The sequence below is a fragment of the Panicum virgatum genome, chromosome 5N (assembly GCF_016808335.1).
Source record: "Panicum virgatum strain AP13 chromosome 5N, P.virgatum_v5, whole genome shotgun sequence".
Lineage (NCBI taxonomy): Eukaryota > Viridiplantae > Streptophyta > Magnoliopsida > Poales > Poaceae > Panicum > Panicum virgatum.
Genome location: NC_053149.1, coordinates 62,364,089 through 62,383,018, shown reverse-complemented (window position 1 = coordinate 62,383,018; position 18,930 = coordinate 62,364,089). Strand labels below are relative to the sequence as shown.

Here is an 18,930-nt window from a genome sequence, read left to right as displayed (position 1 = left end):
TAGATTTACGGAAAAAAAAACCCTACTAGTACGTCCCTTTCAGCGTCCCTTTCAGAAGGCATATTGCTAAAGGGCTAATGGCTAATTCCATTTATCTTGTACATAATAGGTTCTCGCTTATCGTCGGGTAAAATTTTCCATGAGAAGCAAGAGGGCACATTGCCTCGTTCCTTTGGGCCGTTGAGCAATGGAGGTAAAAAGAGAGTAAAACAGCGGGTGAAAAGGCCAGCGGTTTTACTTCAAAAAAACAAAACAAAAAGGCCAGCGGTTAACCAGTTTTTTTTTTTGGAAAAGCGGTTAACCAGTTTCTGTCCTGGTTTACGGTTTTTAACTGTCGTGGAAATGGAATACCCTTTCCCCTCCACCGCGACAGCACACACAAAGCAGACAGCAGATATAACACGCCCTCGCCTATTCGGGCCTCTTGCCGCCCCCCCACCTCTTGCACCCCCCCCCCCCCCCATTCGCCGCCGCCGCTCCCCTCCTCGTCGGCGGCCGCGCCCTGCTGCTTTGCCGCTCGCTATCTCCTGCGAGGGCGTGCGAAGGATCCTCCGCCCATGACCTGGGCCCCGGCGCCGCGGCCGCGCGCCAAGATAGGGTTTGCTTCCTGCAGACCGCGGCATCGGTGAGGCGGCAAGGCAAGGCGGCGGCCCGGTCGGGAAGCGAGGGGCAGGGCTCTAGGGCGCGGCTCGCCGTCGGATGGAAGCCGATGAGGCCGCGGGGAGCAGCAGGAGGATGGATCTGAACCTTTACCTCGGTCTCCCCCGCGCCCCGCGCCCGCGCCGCTCTGACCTCGGCTCCGACCTCGCCCTCAGCACCCCGATGCCCTCTTCCCCGTCCTCCTCCGCCGCGTCCGTCGACGCGCCGCCGCCGCCGCCGGAGGCCCTGCACCCGCCGTACTCCCCCTCCCGCGCTGACCTCTCCCCTCCGCCGCCAGAGGTGTACTCCCCCTACTACCCCGAGGACTCGCCTGTTCCGGACGCGCATCTGTACATGCCGCCTCCGGACACGCTCACCCCCGGCCTTCAAAACATGCCGCCTCCGGAGCCGCTCATCCCCGGGCTCCGAGACGAACTTGGGTACGCCTTCCAGCCGCCGCCGCCGCCGCCGCTGGTGCGGGCCAGCGAATTGCTGGGGTGGGAGGACCGGCCTTCCTCGTCAACGGCCTCCTCATCTTTCCTCTCAGAAACTGCCACCCAGTACAGGCGGTTGCTCGAGCAAACTGGAAGCCGATGGCTTCGCACGAGGCGGTTCAGGTCCGACCTTCCACCACTCAGCTCCGAGGCTCGCCCTTCTGGGCTGGATGCCGCTATACCTATACCGGCGCCCCAGCATGAGCCTGCAGTTGATACTGCTGAAATGAATAAGGTGGCTGCCAATGGCTCAGAATTAGGTGCCTCGGAAGAGGCCATTGAGGAGCGAGGCAAGACTGCCACGTTCGAGTGTAACATATGCTTTGAGATGGCAAGTGAGCCTGTAGTCACTTCCTGTGGTCATCTATTCTGCTGGCCGTGCTTGTATCAGTGGTTGAATGTTTACTCCAACCACAAGGAATGCCCAGTCTGCAAAGGCGAGGTTACGGAGGCAAATATTACTCCTATATATGGTAGAGGGAATTCGGATGGAGAAAAGACTCTGGAAGATGGCAAGCCACAAGGTCCGACGATCCCGCCGAGGCCACATGGAAATCGCCTTGAAAGCTTCAGGCAGCAATTCCACCATATGCGACCAATCTCAAGAAGGCTTGGTGAGGCGCATGGGATACTGTCATCATGGAGGCGCCTTCTGGACCAGCAGATTATGAATAGTGTGAGTAGGTATGAAGGCCCGTCTGAATCAGCTGCACAGGAAATAAATGACAGCGCTCAACATGCTACTCGCCTAAGCAGATTGGCATTGGCCACAAGGATGAGAGCAAGACGACTGCAAAGAGAAGCTGAGAGCCGCCCTGATGGTTCTTCCACTAGCCCTGATACTGGTTTGACAGGAAACAATGCGTCAGAATCATCGAGGCGTGGTTCAACACCACGTGTATCAGACAGATTTGAATTGCTGGAGCATCTTGCCTATATTGGCATTGCAAACACAGAAAGACTGGCCAGTGCCATGAGTGACCTTAGAAGAAGTGCCATAAGTGACCTTAGAAGAATAGCTTCACCAAGCCAATTTGGAGGATCTGCTTCATCATCAAATCCTCAGAATAATGAGCCAGCAGTTGATGGAATTCATGTTGCTGGAGCACCTTCTGCAGACCAAGCATCGAATTCAAGCACTGTTGCGGTGATACAGGGGGATGCTGGTATCTCAGAGAGTGCTGGAGAACCTAGCAATGCAGGTTCTTCGAGGTCCCTGAGGAGGAGAGGGAGGAGCAATGCCTTAGGGTCATTGGATGTGGATGGTGGGGGGGCCCAACGGAACAAGAGGCGGAGAATGAACTGAACCTTCTTGATATCAGTGTTGTTCCAAACCTCACTTGGCCTCCGCCCTCTGTTGCTTATTTCAGTTGCATTTCATCACTTGGGGTCTTATCTGCTGCATTATAGCATGTTGTTGTTTCTTCTTTTTACCTGTTTAATAGGTATCAGTGAAACAGCTCCTTGCTCAGTTTGCTCTGTAGCCTGTACCCCCCTTTAATTTCAGAATCGAGTTGTTTTTGCCATCTATAGTGGAAATTTAACTGTGTTGTTTGAAACAACTTTTTGGTTCATAGATTGAATGCTTGATTCTGCATTCTTTGCAATATCATTTTGTTAACTTAGGCATTCAAATGGAGATTATGTATGCACGTTTTTTAGCCTAGGGAGATCTATTAACATACTGTATATAGTAAATGTGTGGAAGCTATGGGAATGGACTGCCTTTGTCGTTTGAACAAGGTACATGACTGATCTTATATGTTACTGTCGTTTATCTAAGTGTATTGCAAAAACTGTTTATCTAAGTTATAGCAAAAACAATATATGTACCTAGAAAAACCAAAATGATCTATAATTTGGAATTTGGAATGGAGTGCTTTCCCCATCACATCAATGAAGTTATTCCTATTATGACATCATTCAGTTCAGTGCTTACTGATGGTTCGGGCTACAGAGAAAGCAATGCCCTGCCTTGAACGTGTGCACTAAGCATTATTTTCATTGAGCAGGAGAGGAGGTAAATGAGCCTCGTAGCTTTCACACTATAACCTTTGGCAGGCTTAGCAGTTTTCTGACCAATTCGTTGACAAGTTCAAACACTGCTTTCTCTGAACATTGTGCACCTGACTTTTCCAATATTGTTTTTTCCTCCTGGTTCAACTTATTTACTGCCAACAAAATCATCAATTTACCCAGTGAATGTTCCTCAAAATTGTATGCAAGCATTATACATTCACGACGCGTGAGTAACTGTGATTTCGTCATATTTATTCACGATTTACCTTTGAATTATGCTTTCCGAACTTACAAGTAGACAACCAACAGGGATAAATACAAAAGTGGATAAATGAAGAGAGAAAAACAAGTGACCGGGGGCTATATAACACTGTATCGAACTTACAGTGGACAGACATCAAAGTACAGGAACTCTAGATACGGCTTATGTCCCGGCCAAACAACAGCGTGGTCAGCCAATTGATAGCCACATAGAACCTATTCCTCCAGCTAACAACACGAGTTAAGTACGCCGAGCGCCAGATCAAAAAACTCACAAATCCTGCAAGGGATAACCCCTTCGATTCCTGCCCATTGAGAGAGATTCATTTCAGTAAACCCATGAGCAGCTAGTGAACTGTTAGAGGCTGCAAATAGAGAATATCACCCGACCTTGCTTTGCCTCAGATCGACGAGAGCTTTGTATCTTCCAACAGTTGCCATGCTGCCTAGATGCTTGTACACAAAGGGCGGCCCTGGATCAGCTTCGGCCTGAGAGTTTGCATGCCCTCCACCAGCTTTCATGGCACGGTTGAGCAAACTGGCGAGGTATTTTCCTTGCCGTTCTGCAACCTGCTTAAGTACAAGAGGAATGGAAAAGGAATTATCTTAATAGCAATTCTTCTGAAAGAGAATAATTAAGTCATAGAAATGTGAAAGAGGAACAGAAATATCTGCCAGTTAATTTTGATGCAGGTCCGTTTGTTTTGTCTTTCCTTTTCATTTTCCACCCTGTTTTACCTGGCGCTATAGAAAGAACTTTGTATGGGCATGCTTTATGACTAGCTTGGCTTGCAGCAAGATGGTTCATGAAACTACCTGGGCAAGAGCTGGGAGAACATCCTTGCCAGTGCTTTCGAGAAATCCACTGCAGTCACCAATAGCATACACATCACGAACAGAAGGAACTCGTAACCACTCATCAACACCAATCCTGCGAACATTGAAAAAACCGTTAAAAGGTCCTAGGACAAAACATGATGCGCGACGTATCAGCATATGCCTACACCCACACTGCATGTATCGCCACACTCAAAAACTACGGAAGATGGCAATATATGATCATACCAATTTATTATACCTTCCACAAGGTGACTTTGGAAATGGCAATGACTTGACAAATGGTGATGGACCAACCCCGGTAGACCATACTAGCAAACCATAAGGAACCTCCTCTCCGTTGTCAAGGATTAGTTTGTTAGGTTGTACATCCTTAACAATTCCTTGCACAAGCCTAACACCCGACTGGTCGGTAAGCATAAACACACAAAAATGTTATTTATCAACTTACAAATAATTTAGAAAAACGACATGCAATCCATTATTAGGTTTATCACAGCCATATATGGCTATGAGATTCTCAGCATGCAATCTTTGGAAACAGGATTCTCCTAAATCTTGGCCTGTTGAAGCTTTAAAGCCAAAAATGATATGACAATAAATGTTGAGAAGATATTCATAACCTTAATTAATTGGTTTGTAGCATATTGCCTGAGGCGAACATCAAAGGATGACAATATCTCATTTGCCTGAAATGAAAGGAAAACTTAGCTGATATGTGAGTTCCCAGTTAAAAGTTAAAAGGTAAACAAAGAAAAACAACAGCACAAACCTCAATTAGGGTCACATGGATATAATCCTTCACATGTGAATAACGTTGTTTAACATCTCGCATGATGAAATCACTAAGTTCACCACTAAATTCCACCCCAGTTGGACCACCTCCAACAACAACACAGTGCAATATTCTGCGCTTTTCTTCCTCTGAAAGTCCTGTTTAGCCACATAGCTTTGGTCTATCAGTGCCCAGCAATAATAAAGTGGATAACATTAAGTTTGAGAAGGCAAGGTAACTTTTTTTTTCCATCTGAAAGATTCTTGTATCCTAAATTTCAATTGATTAGCACATATAAGATGTCCAATGAACAAGACACCCATACCAGGTACGTCAGACAACATCAGATTGAGAAGGAGCCTTCTGCGGATCTCTTGAGCATGGTGAACTTCCCGTAGAAAGATTGCATGTTCGGTAACACCACGTATCCCAAAAGTTAATGCCTCAGCTCCGCATGCAAAAACCAGCTTGTCATAAGCAACCTTGAATTTCGTTGGCCCCAATGTATCTTTCTCACCATCTGTAACTGTCTCGCAATCAATCTAAATGCAAAGGGAGGCAAATAAATATACAGAACTGGGGCATAGAGAAAAATAAATGATGGTAGGAAAAGTTCATGTAATATCCATCACATTAACCGACACGCAGTCTATAACTCTTCATATATAAATATCCATAAAACAACTTTTTTGTTCTTTTTTGCTGAGCGTGTACATGTCTACTTGACTTTGATCATTCTGAAGCACCTAGCCACATAGTACCAGCAGGGATTCTTTAGGTTACACATCAGATCTTTGATGGCATTGACTCTTTGATCCAGCAAAGATTGTCAAGTGAATTAGAAGCTATGCACATATTAATCAATGGCATCACAAGAACCAGTAAAATGATCAGGTGCCTAATGTGGGTCAGTATGACCCGATGCGTACCAGATAGTCAGTATGCATGTAGACTGTCGATTTTTGATACTCATATAATTGTTTTAGGGTTAACACTTAACAATCGATCCAATGCTTGGTACATACAAAGATCCACACTAACGAGTGAGAAGGCGATCTTGAACTTTGCACTTAAAAGCTAAAAATGTTGTGGCGAAAGGCAGCATAGCAACCGCGCATTCGCTACAGACTGCTAAGCTGCAAAGCATGGTAGGTGGATCATGGTATAGATGAGATTCCTCCTTTTTCTCTGCCCAACCAACCCCGGACATCTCAATCACCTATCTCCTGAAAAGGTCAAAAGCAATTACGCACAAGACTAGCATAAATGCACTTGGGGAATTTGTCCGAGAATCCGGGAACACACGCGTGTGTGAAAGTAAACACCGCCTGGTAGGATCGAGGGACACACACCAACCCAGAATCGGGGGATCTCACCGTGTGGGCGTCGGGGTTGACGCCGGTGCAGCGGGCGAGGAGGAAGAAGGAGCCCGGCGACTTGGACACGGCGGGCTGGATGCGCGCGACGGGCTCGGCGACGGAGCGGAACTCGAGCGTGCCGACGCAGGTGGAGGCGAGCAGCGGCGTGAACACCATGTGGTTGCGCGGGGCGACGCAGACGACGTCGTAGCCGCTCGTGTCGAGGTCCTTGAGGAGGCGCGACCCCGCCCAGCCGGTCCCCAGCACCACCACCCTCGCCTTCTCCCCCTTCACCGTCGGCCCCAGCCCAGGGAACCCCTTCCTCGCCTCATCCCGCGCACCCGCCGCCGCCGCGGTGGAGAAGGGCGCCCAAGTTTGGTGGTGGTGGTGGTAAGCGGAAGCGCCGCGCGCGTGTCGGGTGAGCGAGCGGAGCAGGGAGGCGGCGGCCATGGCTGTCGCGAGGTGATGAAGCGGTGATGGCCACAGCGAGAAGTGAGGCGGCTTTAACGAGCGCATTCGGTTGGGCGTTGAACGGCGGCTGTCGGGTGGGCCGGCGGCCGGTCCCGTTCGATCCGCAGCCGCAGGCCTGAGATCGGGGAGGGCCGGGCGGCTCGAACCGATCACCTTTTGACGGCTCTGATCCGTTCTAGATCCAGCCGGGCCCAAGCCGAGCCCGAGGCCGCTTTCGCCGCCGCGGCGCTTGCGGTTGGATAGAAATGGGCGAGAGCCCATCCCCGGAATCTCGGCGAATTTCCTCCGGACGCCGCCGCCACGCGTCGCGAACCACCACATCCGGATCCGGTGCCGTGCCCCTCCCTGCCCCTCGGCCGCCACACGACCCCGCGCCCACCCGCGGACCCCCTGCCCGGACCGCGCCCACCAACGCCGGCCTCCCACGCGCCCCGCCCACGCGTGCGCGCACCGTGCGCCCGTTCCACGGCTCCACCCGCTCAACAACCCCTGGTTGTCCCGGCTCCCCCGGTCTCTCTCTTCCTCCCCGTCTTCGGCCCATCCATTTCGCCTCGCCTCGCCTCGCCCCGCCCCCGCTCCCGGCCGCCGCACCATGGCCGCCGCCTCCTCCACCTCCCTCCTCGCGCCGTGCGCCCTAACCGCCAGGATCGGGGTGGGGCACGCGTCCTATGGCCCCGGGCGCCGCGCCAGCGTGCGCCGGCGCGGCCGCCTCTCGGTGGTGGCCGTGCAGACGGGCCCGCAGAAGCCGTCCCCGTCGTCGTCCCAGCCCGCCGCGGCGAAGGACGAGGCGGACGCGCTGCAGAAGCTGCTGAAGCGGGAGTACAAGTACGGGTTCGTCTCCGACTTCGAGTCCTTCTCCATCCCCAAGGGGCTCTCGGAGGCCACCGTCCGCCGCATCTCGGAGCTCAAGGCGGAGCCCGCGTGGATGCTCGACTTCCGCCTCGCCGCCTACCGCCGCTTCCTCACCATGGTCGAGCCCACCTGGAGCGACAACGAGTACGCGCCCGTTGACCTGCAATCCATCTGCTTCTACTCCGCGCCCAAGACCAAGCCCAAGCTCAACAGCCTCGATGAGATCGACCCGGAGCTGCTCAAGACCTTCGACCGCCTCGGCATCCCGCTCACCGAGCAGAAGCGCCTCGCCAACGTCGTCGACAAGAAGAACGTCGCCGTCGACGCCGTCATCGACTCCACCTCCATCGCCACAACCCACCGCAAGGAGCTCATGGCCAAGGGCGTCATCTTCTGCTCCATCTCCGAGGCCATCCGCGAGTACCCGGACCTTGTTAGGCGTTACCTCGGCAGCATCGTGCCGCCGGGCGACAACTACTATGCCGCCCTCAATTCCGCGGTCTTCAGCGATGGGTCCTTCTGCTACGTGCCCAAGGACACCGTCTGCCCCATGGAAATCTCAACCTACTTCAGGATCAACGACAAGGAGACCGGGCAGTTTGAGAGGACGCTGATTGTGGCCGATGAGAGGAGCACGGTTAGCTATTTGGAAGGCTGTACTGCACCGGCATACGATTCGAATCAGCTCCATGCTGCGGTTGTGGAGCTTGTGTGTGAGGAGGGGGCGGAGATTAAGTACTCCACCGTGCAGAATTGGTACTCTGGTGATGAGGAGGGGAAAGGAGGCATTTATAATTTTGTGACGAAGAGGGGACGCTGCAAGGGGCGTGGTTCCAAGATCTCTTGGACACAGGTTGAGACGGGATCCGCTATCACATGGAAGTACCCAAGTGTGGAGCTTGTTGGGGATGACTCTGTTGGCGAGTTCTACTCGGTGGCTCTTACAAAGGATTGCCAACAAGCAGACACAGGGACGAAAATGATCCACAAGGGTAAGAATTCACGCAGCAGGATTATATCCAAGGGCATCTCTGCAGGGAAGTCAAGAAATTGCTACCGAGGCCTGGTTCAGATGAATTCTGGTGCAGAGAATGCTTATAATTCTTCACAATGTGATTCATTGCTGATTGGCGATAATGCTGCTGCGAATACCTATCCCACCATTCAGGTAACAGACTCTTCCTCTCTGCTTGGTTTGCAGTATAAGGTTCAATTGGTGTGTCAGATTCAGAGATACTGATATGGCAAGCTTTTAATGCTCCATTATTCAACATGTAAATCATCCTTGCATAACTCGGGAAGCACATAGACAGATAGACTCTGCAAAATTGCCCCTTGAAACATGGTGTAGGAAAAACTGTTAATTTGATTAAATTGACGGTACCATATGAATCCCCTTAGGATGGACTAACTTGATTCAACAATATTTCTACTACGATTCTGTTGTTGAAATACATGGCATAATTAATGCTGTCTTGCTTCTGTGATGATCCTTTACGTTTGATCAAGTCTTATAAATTCTTGCAGTAGTAAGGAAAGAAAGAAAAGTTATAAATTATTGTATTCATTTATGGAGAAACATAAAAGTTTCTTTGATATAATAGCTGGATAATTAAATTTATTACAGGAAAGTTGATCTGATATTATAATGTTATATAACATACTCTCTTCTTGCTTCCCAATTCTTAATTCCCTGAAGGGAGAAATGGCGCAAATTTCCATATGAATCTAGAAAAGTAGGGATTGTATTTGTGTGCTGCAGTAGTATAGTTTGTGGCAAGTAATACAATAGGATTATCCATTAGCAGGTCTTTTATGTGGAAATAGCAAGGAAAGATGAGTTGTCTTTTATTTGACTTCCTAGCTATTGATGCAGTATCAGATACTTGTTTTGGTCACAATCTGAAGTTTGTAGTTTTGTCTTAGCACTTAGCTAGCCGGTGAAATTTACCAGATGTGGTCATAATCGTGAAGCGGGTAGTTCTCAGTAAGTACGTAGCTAGCCGGTGAAATCCATGAGTTCATAGTCAGCATATATCAAACATATCCACTTCAATATTTGATATGCAACCATTCAGTCATTAGTTTTGTAGTGCCAATTTTAATTATAGTATCTTAGCGCTGTCGCTCTAAATGTGGATTTTGGAAAATGCAATTACAATTCAGGAACAATGTTAGGAGACTAGTGCTCTAGAAAAGTTGAAGCAAATGCACGTGCTCTCTTTCATAATCTTGCGAATTTGTGATGCATGGGGGAACATATTGAATTCAATTTGATTATGAATGCAAGTTATCTGGACATATTAAACTGGATGCTCATCACATGAATTATCCTAAAGCTCCTTGAATTTTTTCCAAGCACATACTGCAAATTCATGCTGAACATAACATTATATGTTTCCCCTCTTGTACCGTAGGGATTTGACAACACCTTGCTTGTAACAGGTTGGTTGCACCAGTGGCCGTGTGGAGCATGAGGCAAGCACTTCCAAAATCGGAGAGGACCAGCTGTTTTATTTCCAGCAAAGAGGGGTAGACCATGAAAAGGCTGTTGCCGCCATGATTGGTGGATTCTGCCGATCTGTTTTCGAGCACCTTCCCCTCGAGTTCGCGCAGGAGGTGGACGCACTCATGAACCTGAAACTCGAGGGCTCGGTTGGCTAATTTGTCAGTTCAGCATGACTCCTGTGAAATACCGCATCATAACCAAAGAAAATCCATGTGTACAGCAGTACGAGAAGAATAAAGTGCATGATAAACGGACATTTCCTAGCTTGTAGTAATACTGAATGTTGACGTTAAGGTAGCAGTTGTGGCTGCTTCTCTTCTGTTCACCCATTTTTGCAACTGCTGTAAGCGAGCTCTTGTTGGCTCGCCTATACAAGAAATGGAAGCTTTCGTGTTGGTGTAATTGAAACTATCCTCTGTTGGTGCACCTGACTCGTACCGTGCATCATTCCTGGTTCAATTCTTTTCCCTGTAGGGAGGCCATTTGTGCCAACGGAAACAATGACCAGCGTTTGGTTCGTGGCGATGTCATTTGGTTCGTGAAAACGACGAGTCGTGACACCTAACCTCACTGAAACTCTCGAGGTACATGTACAGCCACGATGCTGTTTCCATTTTTGTTATCAGATGCCAAAAGCAGATGGGGTAAGTGGTGCGCGGTTGCCATTTATTTTCACGGCAGTACAGCAGCGCTTAGCGGCGAGATTACCATTTCTTTCACCATTGCGACACGACACGCCGCATTAGCTAGGTCGTTAATAATAGTAAGCGCCCAAGCCTAAAGCACGCGACCGATCGGCCTCTCATTCTTTCCCTGGCCTTCAATCGACCGCGGGAGCTGCCCGGCCGTCGAACCTACATGCATATGCATTGGCCGTCACCCACTCGCACCGACCATCCGGGAGCGAGGCGACGCGGAGCGGGAGCAGGAGGATGGAGTCGATCGGCGACCCGCGGGAGAGCCCGTCGACGGAGCGCGTGTTCGAGGTGAAGCCCATCCCGCCGTGGCCGGAGCAGGTGACGGCGCGCGCCGTGGCGGTGAGCCTGGCGCTGGGCGTGGCGCTCAGCGGCGTCATGATGAACCTGGTGTTCACGTCGGGGATCATCCCCTCGCTCAACATCTTCGCGGCGCTGCTGGGCTTCTTCCTCCTCAAGGCGTGGACGGGCCTGCTCGGCCAGACCGGCGTGCCGCACCGCCCCTTCACCCGCCAGGAGAACGCCGTCGTCCAGACCTGCGTCGTCGCCTGCGCCAGCATGACATACAGCGGTACGCGACCCCGGTCGGGGTCTCCTCCCGTGTTCTCGTGAATATGTCGCCGTCGCCGGCGAGCGTTCTATCCTGTCCTTTGTGCGCTGGGTGTGGTCAGGCGGGTCCGGGTCGTACCTGCTCGGGATGGACCGGAAGACGGCGGACAAGACGTCCACCGCCAACGTCCCCGGATCCAACATCAGCGAGCCGACGCTCGGCCGGACGATGGCCTTCTTCTTCCTCGTCAGCTTCGTCGGCCTCCTCGTCATCGTCCCCATGAGGAAGGTACGCACGCTAGCTCTGACCGATAGATCAACCATCATCACGCATCAAACGACGGGGCATCCATCGACGCTAACCACACCGGCCCGGCCGGCGAACAGACCATGATCATCCGGCACCGGCTGACGTTCCCGAGCGGCTCGGCCACGGCGCACCTCATCAACAGTTTCCACAGCCCCCATGGTGTCGTGCAGGCCAAGTGAGCAGCGCACCAATTTCAGGTTTGATGACACAGGGTCTGTGAACTCGAGGAGCTGATGGACATGCGCTTCTTCTGATCACAGGAAGCAGGTGACGCTCGTAGTCCAGTCCTGCGTGGGCAGCTTGCTCTGGTCCATCTTCCAGTGGTTCTACACCGGAGGACCCAGATGCGGCTTCACCGCCTTCCCGACGTTCGGGCTCACCGCCTTCAACCGCGGGTAAATTAAGGATCTGTGAATCGGGTTACGAAATCCATCTGCACATCACATTCCATCAATGCAAGTTAATTAAGTTGCCATCCATTTAGTACAATAGTGACAGCATTGTTTTCCGCCCGGCGCCTGCAGATTCTACATCAACATGAACGGAACCTACGTCGGCGTGGGCATGATCAGCCCCTACCTGATCAACATCTCGATGCTCGTCGGGTCCATCATCTCCTGGGGGTTCATGTGGCCATACCTCCTAGGCAAAAAAGGCCAATGGTACGACGCCAATCTCCAGGAGACCAGTCTCAAGGGCCTCAGCGGCTACAAGGTAACAACTGCCACTCAGAACCATGCGTGGGCGTGATTGGTAACCAAGAAAAGAAAATGGTGGCATCAGATTCAGATCTATCGCGTCTTCATTTCCCTGTGCTGTGGTCGCGCGCGCAGGTGTTTGGCGCCATAGCCATGATCCTCGGCGACGGCATCCTGCAGCTTATCGTGATCTCGCTGCGGACCGCACACACCATGCGCCATCACCAGGTGGCGGCGGCGGAGACGATGAGGTCCTTCTCCGACGTGGACTCCATGCCGCGGCCGGTGCTCAGCTTCGACGACCGCCGCCGGACGCAGGTGTTCCTGAGGGAACACATCCCCAGCACCTTCGCCATCGGCGGCTACGTCGTGCTGGCGGTGCTGTCGTCCGCCGCCGTCCCGCTCATCTACAGGCAGGTGCGGTTCTACCACGTGGCGGCGGCGTACGCGCTCGCGCCGCTCCTGGCCTTCTGCAACGCCTACGGCACGGGCATCGCCGAGACCAACTTCTCGGCGCAGTACAACAAGCTGGTGATCCTCCTGTTCGCGTCGTGGATCGGCGCCAGCAACGGCGGGATCGTGGGGAGCCTCGTCATCTGCGGCGTGGTGTCGTCGGTGGTGTCCACGGCCTCCGACTTCATGTCCGACTTCAAGACGGGGTACCTCACGCTGACCTCGCCGCGCGCCACGTTCGTGAGCCAGGTGATCGGCACCGCGCTGGGCTGCGTCGTCAACCCCGTCGTCTTCAACGTCTTCCACCACTTCTACGAGTCGAGCCCCAACAAGGGGTACGAGGCGCCGCTGGCCAAGGTGTACCGCGCCATCGCCGTGCTGGGCGCCGGCGACCACGAGCTGCCCAAGCACTGCCTCGCCATCTGCGTCGCCTTCTTCGGGCTGGCGCTGGCGGTGAGCGCCGTCCGGGAGCTGGCGGCGCACAACAGGTGGCCAGCGCAGCACTACATCCCGAGCGTGACCGGCATGGCCGTCTCGTTCCTGCTGGTGCCGGCCGTGTCCATCGACATGTGCGTGGGGAGCCTGATCCTGTTCGCGTGGAGCAGGGCGGACAAGGAGGGCGCGCAGGTGTTCGCGCCGGTGTTCGCGTCGGGGCTCATCTGCGGGGACGGGCTCTTCTCCATCCCCTACGCGCTGCTCGCCAGGTACGACGTGACGCCGCCCATGTGCGTCAAGTTCATCAGCAGAGTGCAGAACAAGATGCTGGAGGAATATATGAGCAAGGCATCCCGATGAACGCACTCTCGACATGCACGCTGCTTGGCCTGTACATTCATTCCTGCTGTCAGGTTGTAGTTGTAGCCTGTGAGGTGAAGATCTGCTCGTTTTATGTAGAGTGACAAGATCGAGTTTATTGTGATTTTTGAACAGCTAAAGCTAACCTTGTAAACTACTACTTATATTGCAAAGGAATCAGCAACATCAGTTTTGTATTATTAATCTGATAGTTGTAGTGGTCCAACTTGGATGATAGATACCAATAAATCCAAGTGATCAAACACAATCAAGACGTCAAGAAATGAATCATATGACAGATTCAAGAGACACCAACATACTACATATCCGTATTGTTCTATTGAGCATGAGGCAATACCCGTTATCATGTTACCTCTTTCTGGTTCTAATGCTCAAGAACGAGACTGATAAGAGTGTTACCTCTTCTGGTTCTAATGCTCAAGGACCAGCGTAGACCAAATCATCTGATGGTGGATTTGCTGGACTCCTACTTCTTAAAAAAGATGTTTCAGTGAGACAAAACAGAAAATGAAAATGGTTCATCGCAACCAGGCAGGACATTCCTGGGCAGAGGGATAAGCAGCTGCAGAAACACATTTATACTACATTGGCGACGAGAAGCTGAACTGGATCCCAGTCTTCCCACGATCGTGCTCAAATTGTTTCAAAATACAACAGTAGTTTACCTGGACATGGGAAGATCAACAGAATGGATCAGTCGCCACCACAAAATATGCATCCATGCTCATTTATATATGAAATTTCAATAAGAACTAAAAACATACATACCTCCACCCGGAAAAGCTTAGTGGGTAAGATGATACCAACACCAGCTGAGCTCCTAAATGTGCGCCCAAACTCAGAAAATGAGAAAGTCCTGAACTCACTCTCCGACAACTTGGCGAGATTTCCAGCAGTTAGGAATGCATGGCCATGTATGCCAGCATCCCTGAATAACTTTAAAGGCAAGTCAAATGATAGATCAGCAAATGCAGAGACCACGAAATCACCTCCCAAATAATCCTGTCCTGGAGAGTCTGAAGAATCATCCATAACAGATTCACTTGGAACAAATCTCCGTACTTCTGTAGGGCCAATTCCTCTTGTTTTGAAACCCAATGGAGAAGTTAAGCCACCAAGGCTGCATACTGGAGAAGAATGACCTCCCAGGAAAAATCTATCGGGTACAGATGAAGGTGATCCCCAAAACCCCCTTCCCAATGGTAATACCACCCCTGCTGATATGCCAGCATTTAGGGCAGCATTGTAAAAGCCGAACGGAACAGCTCCACGAATATCGAACTCCTGGGTAAAGGGAAAAAAAAGGGATTTCAGTTGACAATGTTTAACAGTGCACAGCGCAACATGACCAATAATTAGATACTAGCACACACATCATCTGAACTGCCAGTAACCATTCATGATTTAGACCCCTAGATCTTGTTAGGAAACTTTAACCTTTGTTCTATTGCATATATACAGTTGAAATGGGAATGTACCTTTTCCATAGAGAAACCTTTAGCTACATCATAGAAGCATGCATGATTCATTAAAAAATAGAAATAGTAGATTAAGTGAAGTAAAAATAATCATGGGCACTGCTCAAAATTGGATCAGTTGTTAAGAAACCAAAACTAAACTAGAAGTGTACTAGGATCAGTACTAACTGCTAAGAAAATGCTCTGTTGGGATATGGGGCCCATAAATTTAAGGATGCCCACCATCACACAAAAGGTTCACTTCAGAATAAAAGGAGTATTGGGTATTATAGCTAATTAAAATTCTGCATTGTCAGTACCGACTAAAACCCATTAAATTTTATACCTCTGGCTCTTCTGCGAATCACTTTCCATATGCTTTTGCAGACTAAGTACTAATCCACTGTGATATGAGTCTGTATAAAAAACTTGGATACTTTGATCTAAGAATGCAGTCTGACCAAACAGTAATACTGGTATGCAAGTGCAAACTTCATGCCTCGAGTTGCCGCTTCATGCTTTATTTCTCAGGCAGCTCACTAGCAGCAGTATAGAAACAAACTGGACCAACTTATATTCATCAAACTAAAAGCAAGGATGCAATAAGGAAAGATGAGACAAACTTTGCATAGAAAACTAAATAGAAGAGGCTGGTTGGGGAAGAACCTGGCGGAAGAATCTCAATCCTTTGCTGCCCCATAGACCACTAACTTGCGATGTCGAGACAAATGCATATCCTTTGGTTGGCCTGAGACGAGAATCCCTTTGATCAATTGTATATGTATACTTCATTGCAGAAAGAAGGTTATGTCCTAACTGCTTTCTTATGAATTTTGATGCCATTTGTGAAGGATCAGTTAAGGTACGCCAAGTCAGCTTATAAGATAAGTGATGGTGCATGGTCGAAAGCAAACCAAAGGATAGGCCAAGCAGACGCTCCTTGTATGATGAGAATTCCAGCCAATCATGAGACAACAATGATGCCCGAGCTGTTAAGGGAATTGGTATTGATCTAAATCTGGGCAAGGACACTCCAAAACCTATCTCTGATGACTGGTCCCACCCATATGCTCCCGAAGCTTTCCAGATGTCACCATAACCAAATATGTTCTTCAGTCTGAGAGAACCTTCAACTGACCATGACTTTGCCTAAACATAAAATAAATCCATTCAATAAAACCTGCAGGTATTAGGTTACCAATGGTACAAGAATGCCAGCTATTGCTGTTATGTACAGAGTTCAGGAGGGAATTATGCTTATCAGGTTATTTGGTTCTCCTTTAAAATGCCTACAATTTAAACCATAAGGTTGATATTCCGTGAAGAGTAATATGCAGTAAGCAACTTAACTGCAAGATTTATTGCTAAAGGATAGAACAAATATAATCCTACTTTTGTAAGAGAAAGGTAAATCTTTCTACATGAATGATGAATATACAGAAACAGTTTAAATCCATCAAGTCATCAACTCAGATCGATCATAAAACCCTGTTTGGAATCACCATTGAGCGGTTAATTCTGTAACTTAAATACCATGGGTATACATCATAAACTTGAATTGCACACAAACTACTGTTTGTATATTTCTTATTTCTTAAAACTACACTGTGATTATCAATTGACAAATCAAGCGCTGCAGAAACAACATGAATCAGGAAAACAGGTTTGACTTTTCGATAACGTAATGTTTTCCAAATATTTTACATCATATTATCACAATGACCTCGATGCTCTAATCAAACACAACAAAAGCCTTCCAAAAGTTTTTTTTGCTAAACTAGAACTCATTACCTTCAATAGGAACAGTACATAAATAGCTGGGCACCACCACATAGTAAATTAGTAATCATGGAAAAATGTACACCAGCAATTACTGAAGAATAGACATAGTACAAAATCCAAATCACAGCATACCTGGGATTTAAAATTTTTAATTTTCTATAATTTATATATCCAATACATCAAAACTGAAGAACTGAGCTAAGCATACAATTTGCGTATTTCAAGAATAGTATGCCAGTGAATCTCACATTGTTTGCCTAAACGTCCATTTATGCTGACTGCACACTGCACAGCGTATAATTAGTTCACTACACGATGGCCACTCGTGTTTTCGTAGAGGCTAGAGCCCTTAATAGTCATTTAATCTGACTAATGGGCCGTTTTGTCCAGCTAATTGGCTAAAAAATGGGTGAGTGACTGTTGCAGTTAGCGTTAGGTGAACACTGGAATGTCCACAATTACTTTATAGGTAAACAACATAATACAAACAAAACCTTCGGAAGTTTGTCAGCAATGATAACATATGACAGTGTGTTGTGTTTGTGCACAACTGCGTCCCGTGGGTTGGTTAGCCTTCATAAGTCTTTTGGCATTTTATTGGGATAACCTTTCTTGTGCATATTTTTTTCTATCATCTTAATTGAGCGGTAGACCTCTTGCCTTTTACTTCAAAAAAAAAAACTCTAAACATAGTGCAATGCGCTTCATCTCGTTCAATTCTCAGTGTCTACCCTTGTGCGGTGAATAATCATTTGAACAATTCCGAGTGCTCAGTGCTCACTCACCTCCGGTTTGGAGAAGAAGCCGACGCTTCCATGGATGGGATTCGCCGCCTCCACGACTTCGATACGGACGTTAGTGGTGCCGAGCAGCTCGGGAGGGCCAGCATCCAGGGTGACATGGACGGAATCGAACACTTCGAGGCCCCTGAGGCGCGCGTTGGCGATGCTGGCGGCGCGCACCAGGTCCTGCACGGTGACGGCAGAGCGGATGAGGTCCACAATTTCCGCCTCTATGAGCGCGTCACGGGTCTTGGTGTTGCCCTCGATGATGACGTCGTGGACGCGGATGCCAACAGGGGCGTCCGACAGCCGCCGGAACACCGCCTCAATTTTCTCCCTCTCCGCCGCTTCCGCCGCCGGCCCGTCCAGCTCCTCCTCCTCCTCTTCATACTCCTCGTCAACAGCTTCAGCATTGGGTTCCCCGAGGTCAGGGTGCGTGGGTGCATTCACGGATTCGCCCACGGCCTTGTCGGGTGCAGGGTTTGGTGCTTGATCGGCGGTAGAATCTGCCGCGATCGCCATGTCGGGTGCAGGGTTTGGTGCTTGGGGTTTGAGGGAAGCCGGACGGGAGCAGTGTGATTGTGCGAAGGGAATCCTTCGCCAGTTGGATGGAATTTGAGGGTCCTTTGTTGCTTTATACGGCCCATGTGCATTTCATTATGGGCCTCCGCTATTGGAGAAACTACAGCCCAAGCCTAGCCCAAATTTTGGATCACGCCTGGCCGGTCAGAGCACAAAATCAAAGTGAGACTTCCTCTCAAAATTCATAGAATCTTTATGAATCGTCGATTCGTCGTTCATCGCTTTTTTTAAATTTTTTTGGAAAGCTCATTTAGGATTCTAGGTAAAATTTCAAAAGTTGGAATTCAAAGTTAGAGCATTCCAACATATTACTTATTTCTTTTCTCTCTCCATCACCAATAATTCTTTTTACATTTTTGTATCCAGTGCTGTAGCAGATTACTCAAAGGATATGGTGGAGAAAATAACCCTCTATATTTGAGTAAGAGGGAGGTGTGTTTTGGCCATCACCAAAATAATGCTCGAATTAGTAATCTGTTGGAACACCTCATATTACCAAAATGGTAGATTTTTTTGTATTGGAGAGAGGTACGAGTAATCTGTTGCAGATGCTCTTACCATAAATTTCAAAGTGAAAGTTTAAACACCACA

At 49.3% G+C, this 18,930-nt stretch overlaps 5 protein-coding genes across 6 annotated transcripts; 3 read left to right on the top strand and 2 right to left on the bottom strand.

Annotated features, from left to right (window-relative positions):
* The first annotated feature begins 438 nt into the window (after nucleotides 1-438).
* LOC120672574 lies at nucleotides 439-2,730 on the top strand. The gene has a single exon (XM_039953064.1). The coding sequence runs from the start codon at nucleotides 700-702 to the stop codon at nucleotides 2,437-2,439; it is 1,740 nt and encodes a 579-aa protein (XP_039808998.1). The 5' UTR covers nucleotides 439-699; the 3' UTR covers nucleotides 2,440-2,730.
* Nucleotides 2,731-3,379: 649 nt separating this feature from the next.
* LOC120672573 (internal alternative NAD(P)H-ubiquinone oxidoreductase A2, mitochondrial-like) lies at nucleotides 3,380-6,877 on the bottom strand. Of its 2 annotated transcripts, XM_039953062.1 has the most exons (8): nucleotides 6,402-6,877; nucleotides 5,351-5,567; nucleotides 5,023-5,183; nucleotides 4,874-4,939; nucleotides 4,492-4,655; nucleotides 4,230-4,344; nucleotides 3,804-3,983; nucleotides 3,380-3,718 (listed from the first exon to the last, which is right to left on the bottom strand). In XM_039953062.1, the coding sequence occupies exons 1-8, from the start codon at nucleotides 6,831-6,833 to the stop codon at nucleotides 3,566-3,568; spliced, it is 1,488 nt and encodes a 495-aa protein (XP_039808996.1). In that variant the 5' UTR covers nucleotides 6,834-6,877; the 3' UTR covers nucleotides 3,380-3,565. The 2 variants fall into 2 exon arrangements, with proteins under 2 accessions (XP_039808996.1, XP_039808997.1); XM_039953063.1 differs by lacking the exon at nucleotides 3,380-3,718 and having other exon boundaries at nucleotides 3,908-4,157; nucleotides 6,402-6,873.
* Nucleotides 6,878-7,308: 431 nt separating this feature from the next.
* Nucleotides 7,309-10,626, top strand: LOC120672576 (UPF0051 protein slr0074-like). Its single transcript, XM_039953065.1, has 2 exons — nucleotides 7,309-8,874; nucleotides 10,152-10,626. The coding sequence occupies exons 1-2, from the start codon at nucleotides 7,447-7,449 to the stop codon at nucleotides 10,368-10,370; spliced, it is 1,647 nt and encodes a 548-aa protein (XP_039808999.1). The 5' UTR covers nucleotides 7,309-7,446; the 3' UTR covers nucleotides 10,371-10,626.
* Nucleotides 10,627-11,147: 521 nt separating this feature from the next.
* Nucleotides 11,148-13,902, top strand: LOC120676247 (probable metal-nicotianamine transporter YSL18). The gene is made up of 6 exons (XM_039957480.1): nucleotides 11,148-11,481; nucleotides 11,582-11,748; nucleotides 11,847-11,944; nucleotides 12,030-12,164; nucleotides 12,294-12,483; nucleotides 12,603-13,902. Exons 1-6 carry the CDS (start codon nucleotides 11,148-11,150, stop codon nucleotides 13,713-13,715), a joined length of 2,037 nt encoding a protein of 678 aa, XP_039813414.1. The 3' UTR covers nucleotides 13,716-13,902.
* An 84-nt stretch (nucleotides 13,903-13,986) lies between these two features.
* Nucleotides 13,987-18,333, bottom strand: LOC120676248 (sorting and assembly machinery component 50 homolog A-like). Its single transcript, XM_039957481.1, has 4 exons — nucleotides 17,761-18,333; nucleotides 15,860-16,342; nucleotides 14,505-15,020; nucleotides 13,987-14,401 (listed from the first exon to the last, which is right to left on the bottom strand). Exons 1-4 carry the CDS (start codon nucleotides 18,277-18,279, stop codon nucleotides 14,318-14,320), a joined length of 1,602 nt encoding a protein of 533 aa, XP_039813415.1. The 5' UTR covers nucleotides 18,280-18,333; the 3' UTR covers nucleotides 13,987-14,317.
* Between the last annotated feature and the right edge of the window lie 597 nt (nucleotides 18,334-18,930).

Coding starts and splice junctions, on each gene's coding strand:
- LOC120676248 (XM_039957481.1), bottom strand. CDS start 18,279: ATGGCGATCGCGGCAGATTCTACCGCCGATCAAGCACCAAACCCTGCA. Junction 16,343..17,760: donor GCTTCTTCTCCAAACCGGAG/GTGAGTGAGCAC, acceptor TTTTATGTTTAG/GCAAAGTCATGGTCAGTTGA. Junction 14,402..14,504: donor CTAAGCTTTTCCGGGTGGAG/GTATGTATGTTT, acceptor TCCCATGTCCAG/GTAAACTACTGTTGTATTTT.
- LOC120672576 (XM_039953065.1), top strand. CDS start 7,447: ATGGCCGCCGCCTCCTCCACCTCCCTCCTCGCGCCGTGCGCCCTAACC. Junction 8,875..10,151: donor ATACCTATCCCACCATTCAG/GTAACAGACTCT, acceptor TGCTTGTAACAG/GTTGGTTGCACCAGTGGCCG.
- LOC120676247 (XM_039957480.1), top strand. CDS start 11,148: ATGGAGTCGATCGGCGACCCGCGGGAGAGCCCGTCGACGGAGCGCGTG. Junction 12,165..12,293: donor CTCACCGCCTTCAACCGCGG/GTAAATTAAGGA, acceptor CGGCGCCTGCAG/ATTCTACATCAACATGAACG. Junction 12,484..12,602: donor AGGGCCTCAGCGGCTACAAG/GTAACAACTGCC, acceptor TCGCGCGCGCAG/GTGTTTGGCGCCATAGCCAT.
- LOC120672574 (XM_039953064.1), top strand. CDS start 700: ATGGAAGCCGATGAGGCCGCGGGGAGCAGCAGGAGGATGGATCTGAAC.
- LOC120672573 (XM_039953062.1), bottom strand. CDS start 6,833: ATGGCCGCCGCCTCCCTGCTCCGCTCGCTCACCCGACACGCGCGCGGC. Junction 4,656..4,873: donor CTACAAACCAATTAATTAAG/GTTATGAATATC, acceptor CTTACCGACCAG/TCGGGTGTTAGGCTTGTGCA. Junction 4,345..4,491: donor CCAAAGTCACCTTGTGGAAG/GTATAATAAATT, acceptor CAATGTTCGCAG/GATTGGTGTTGATGAGTGGT.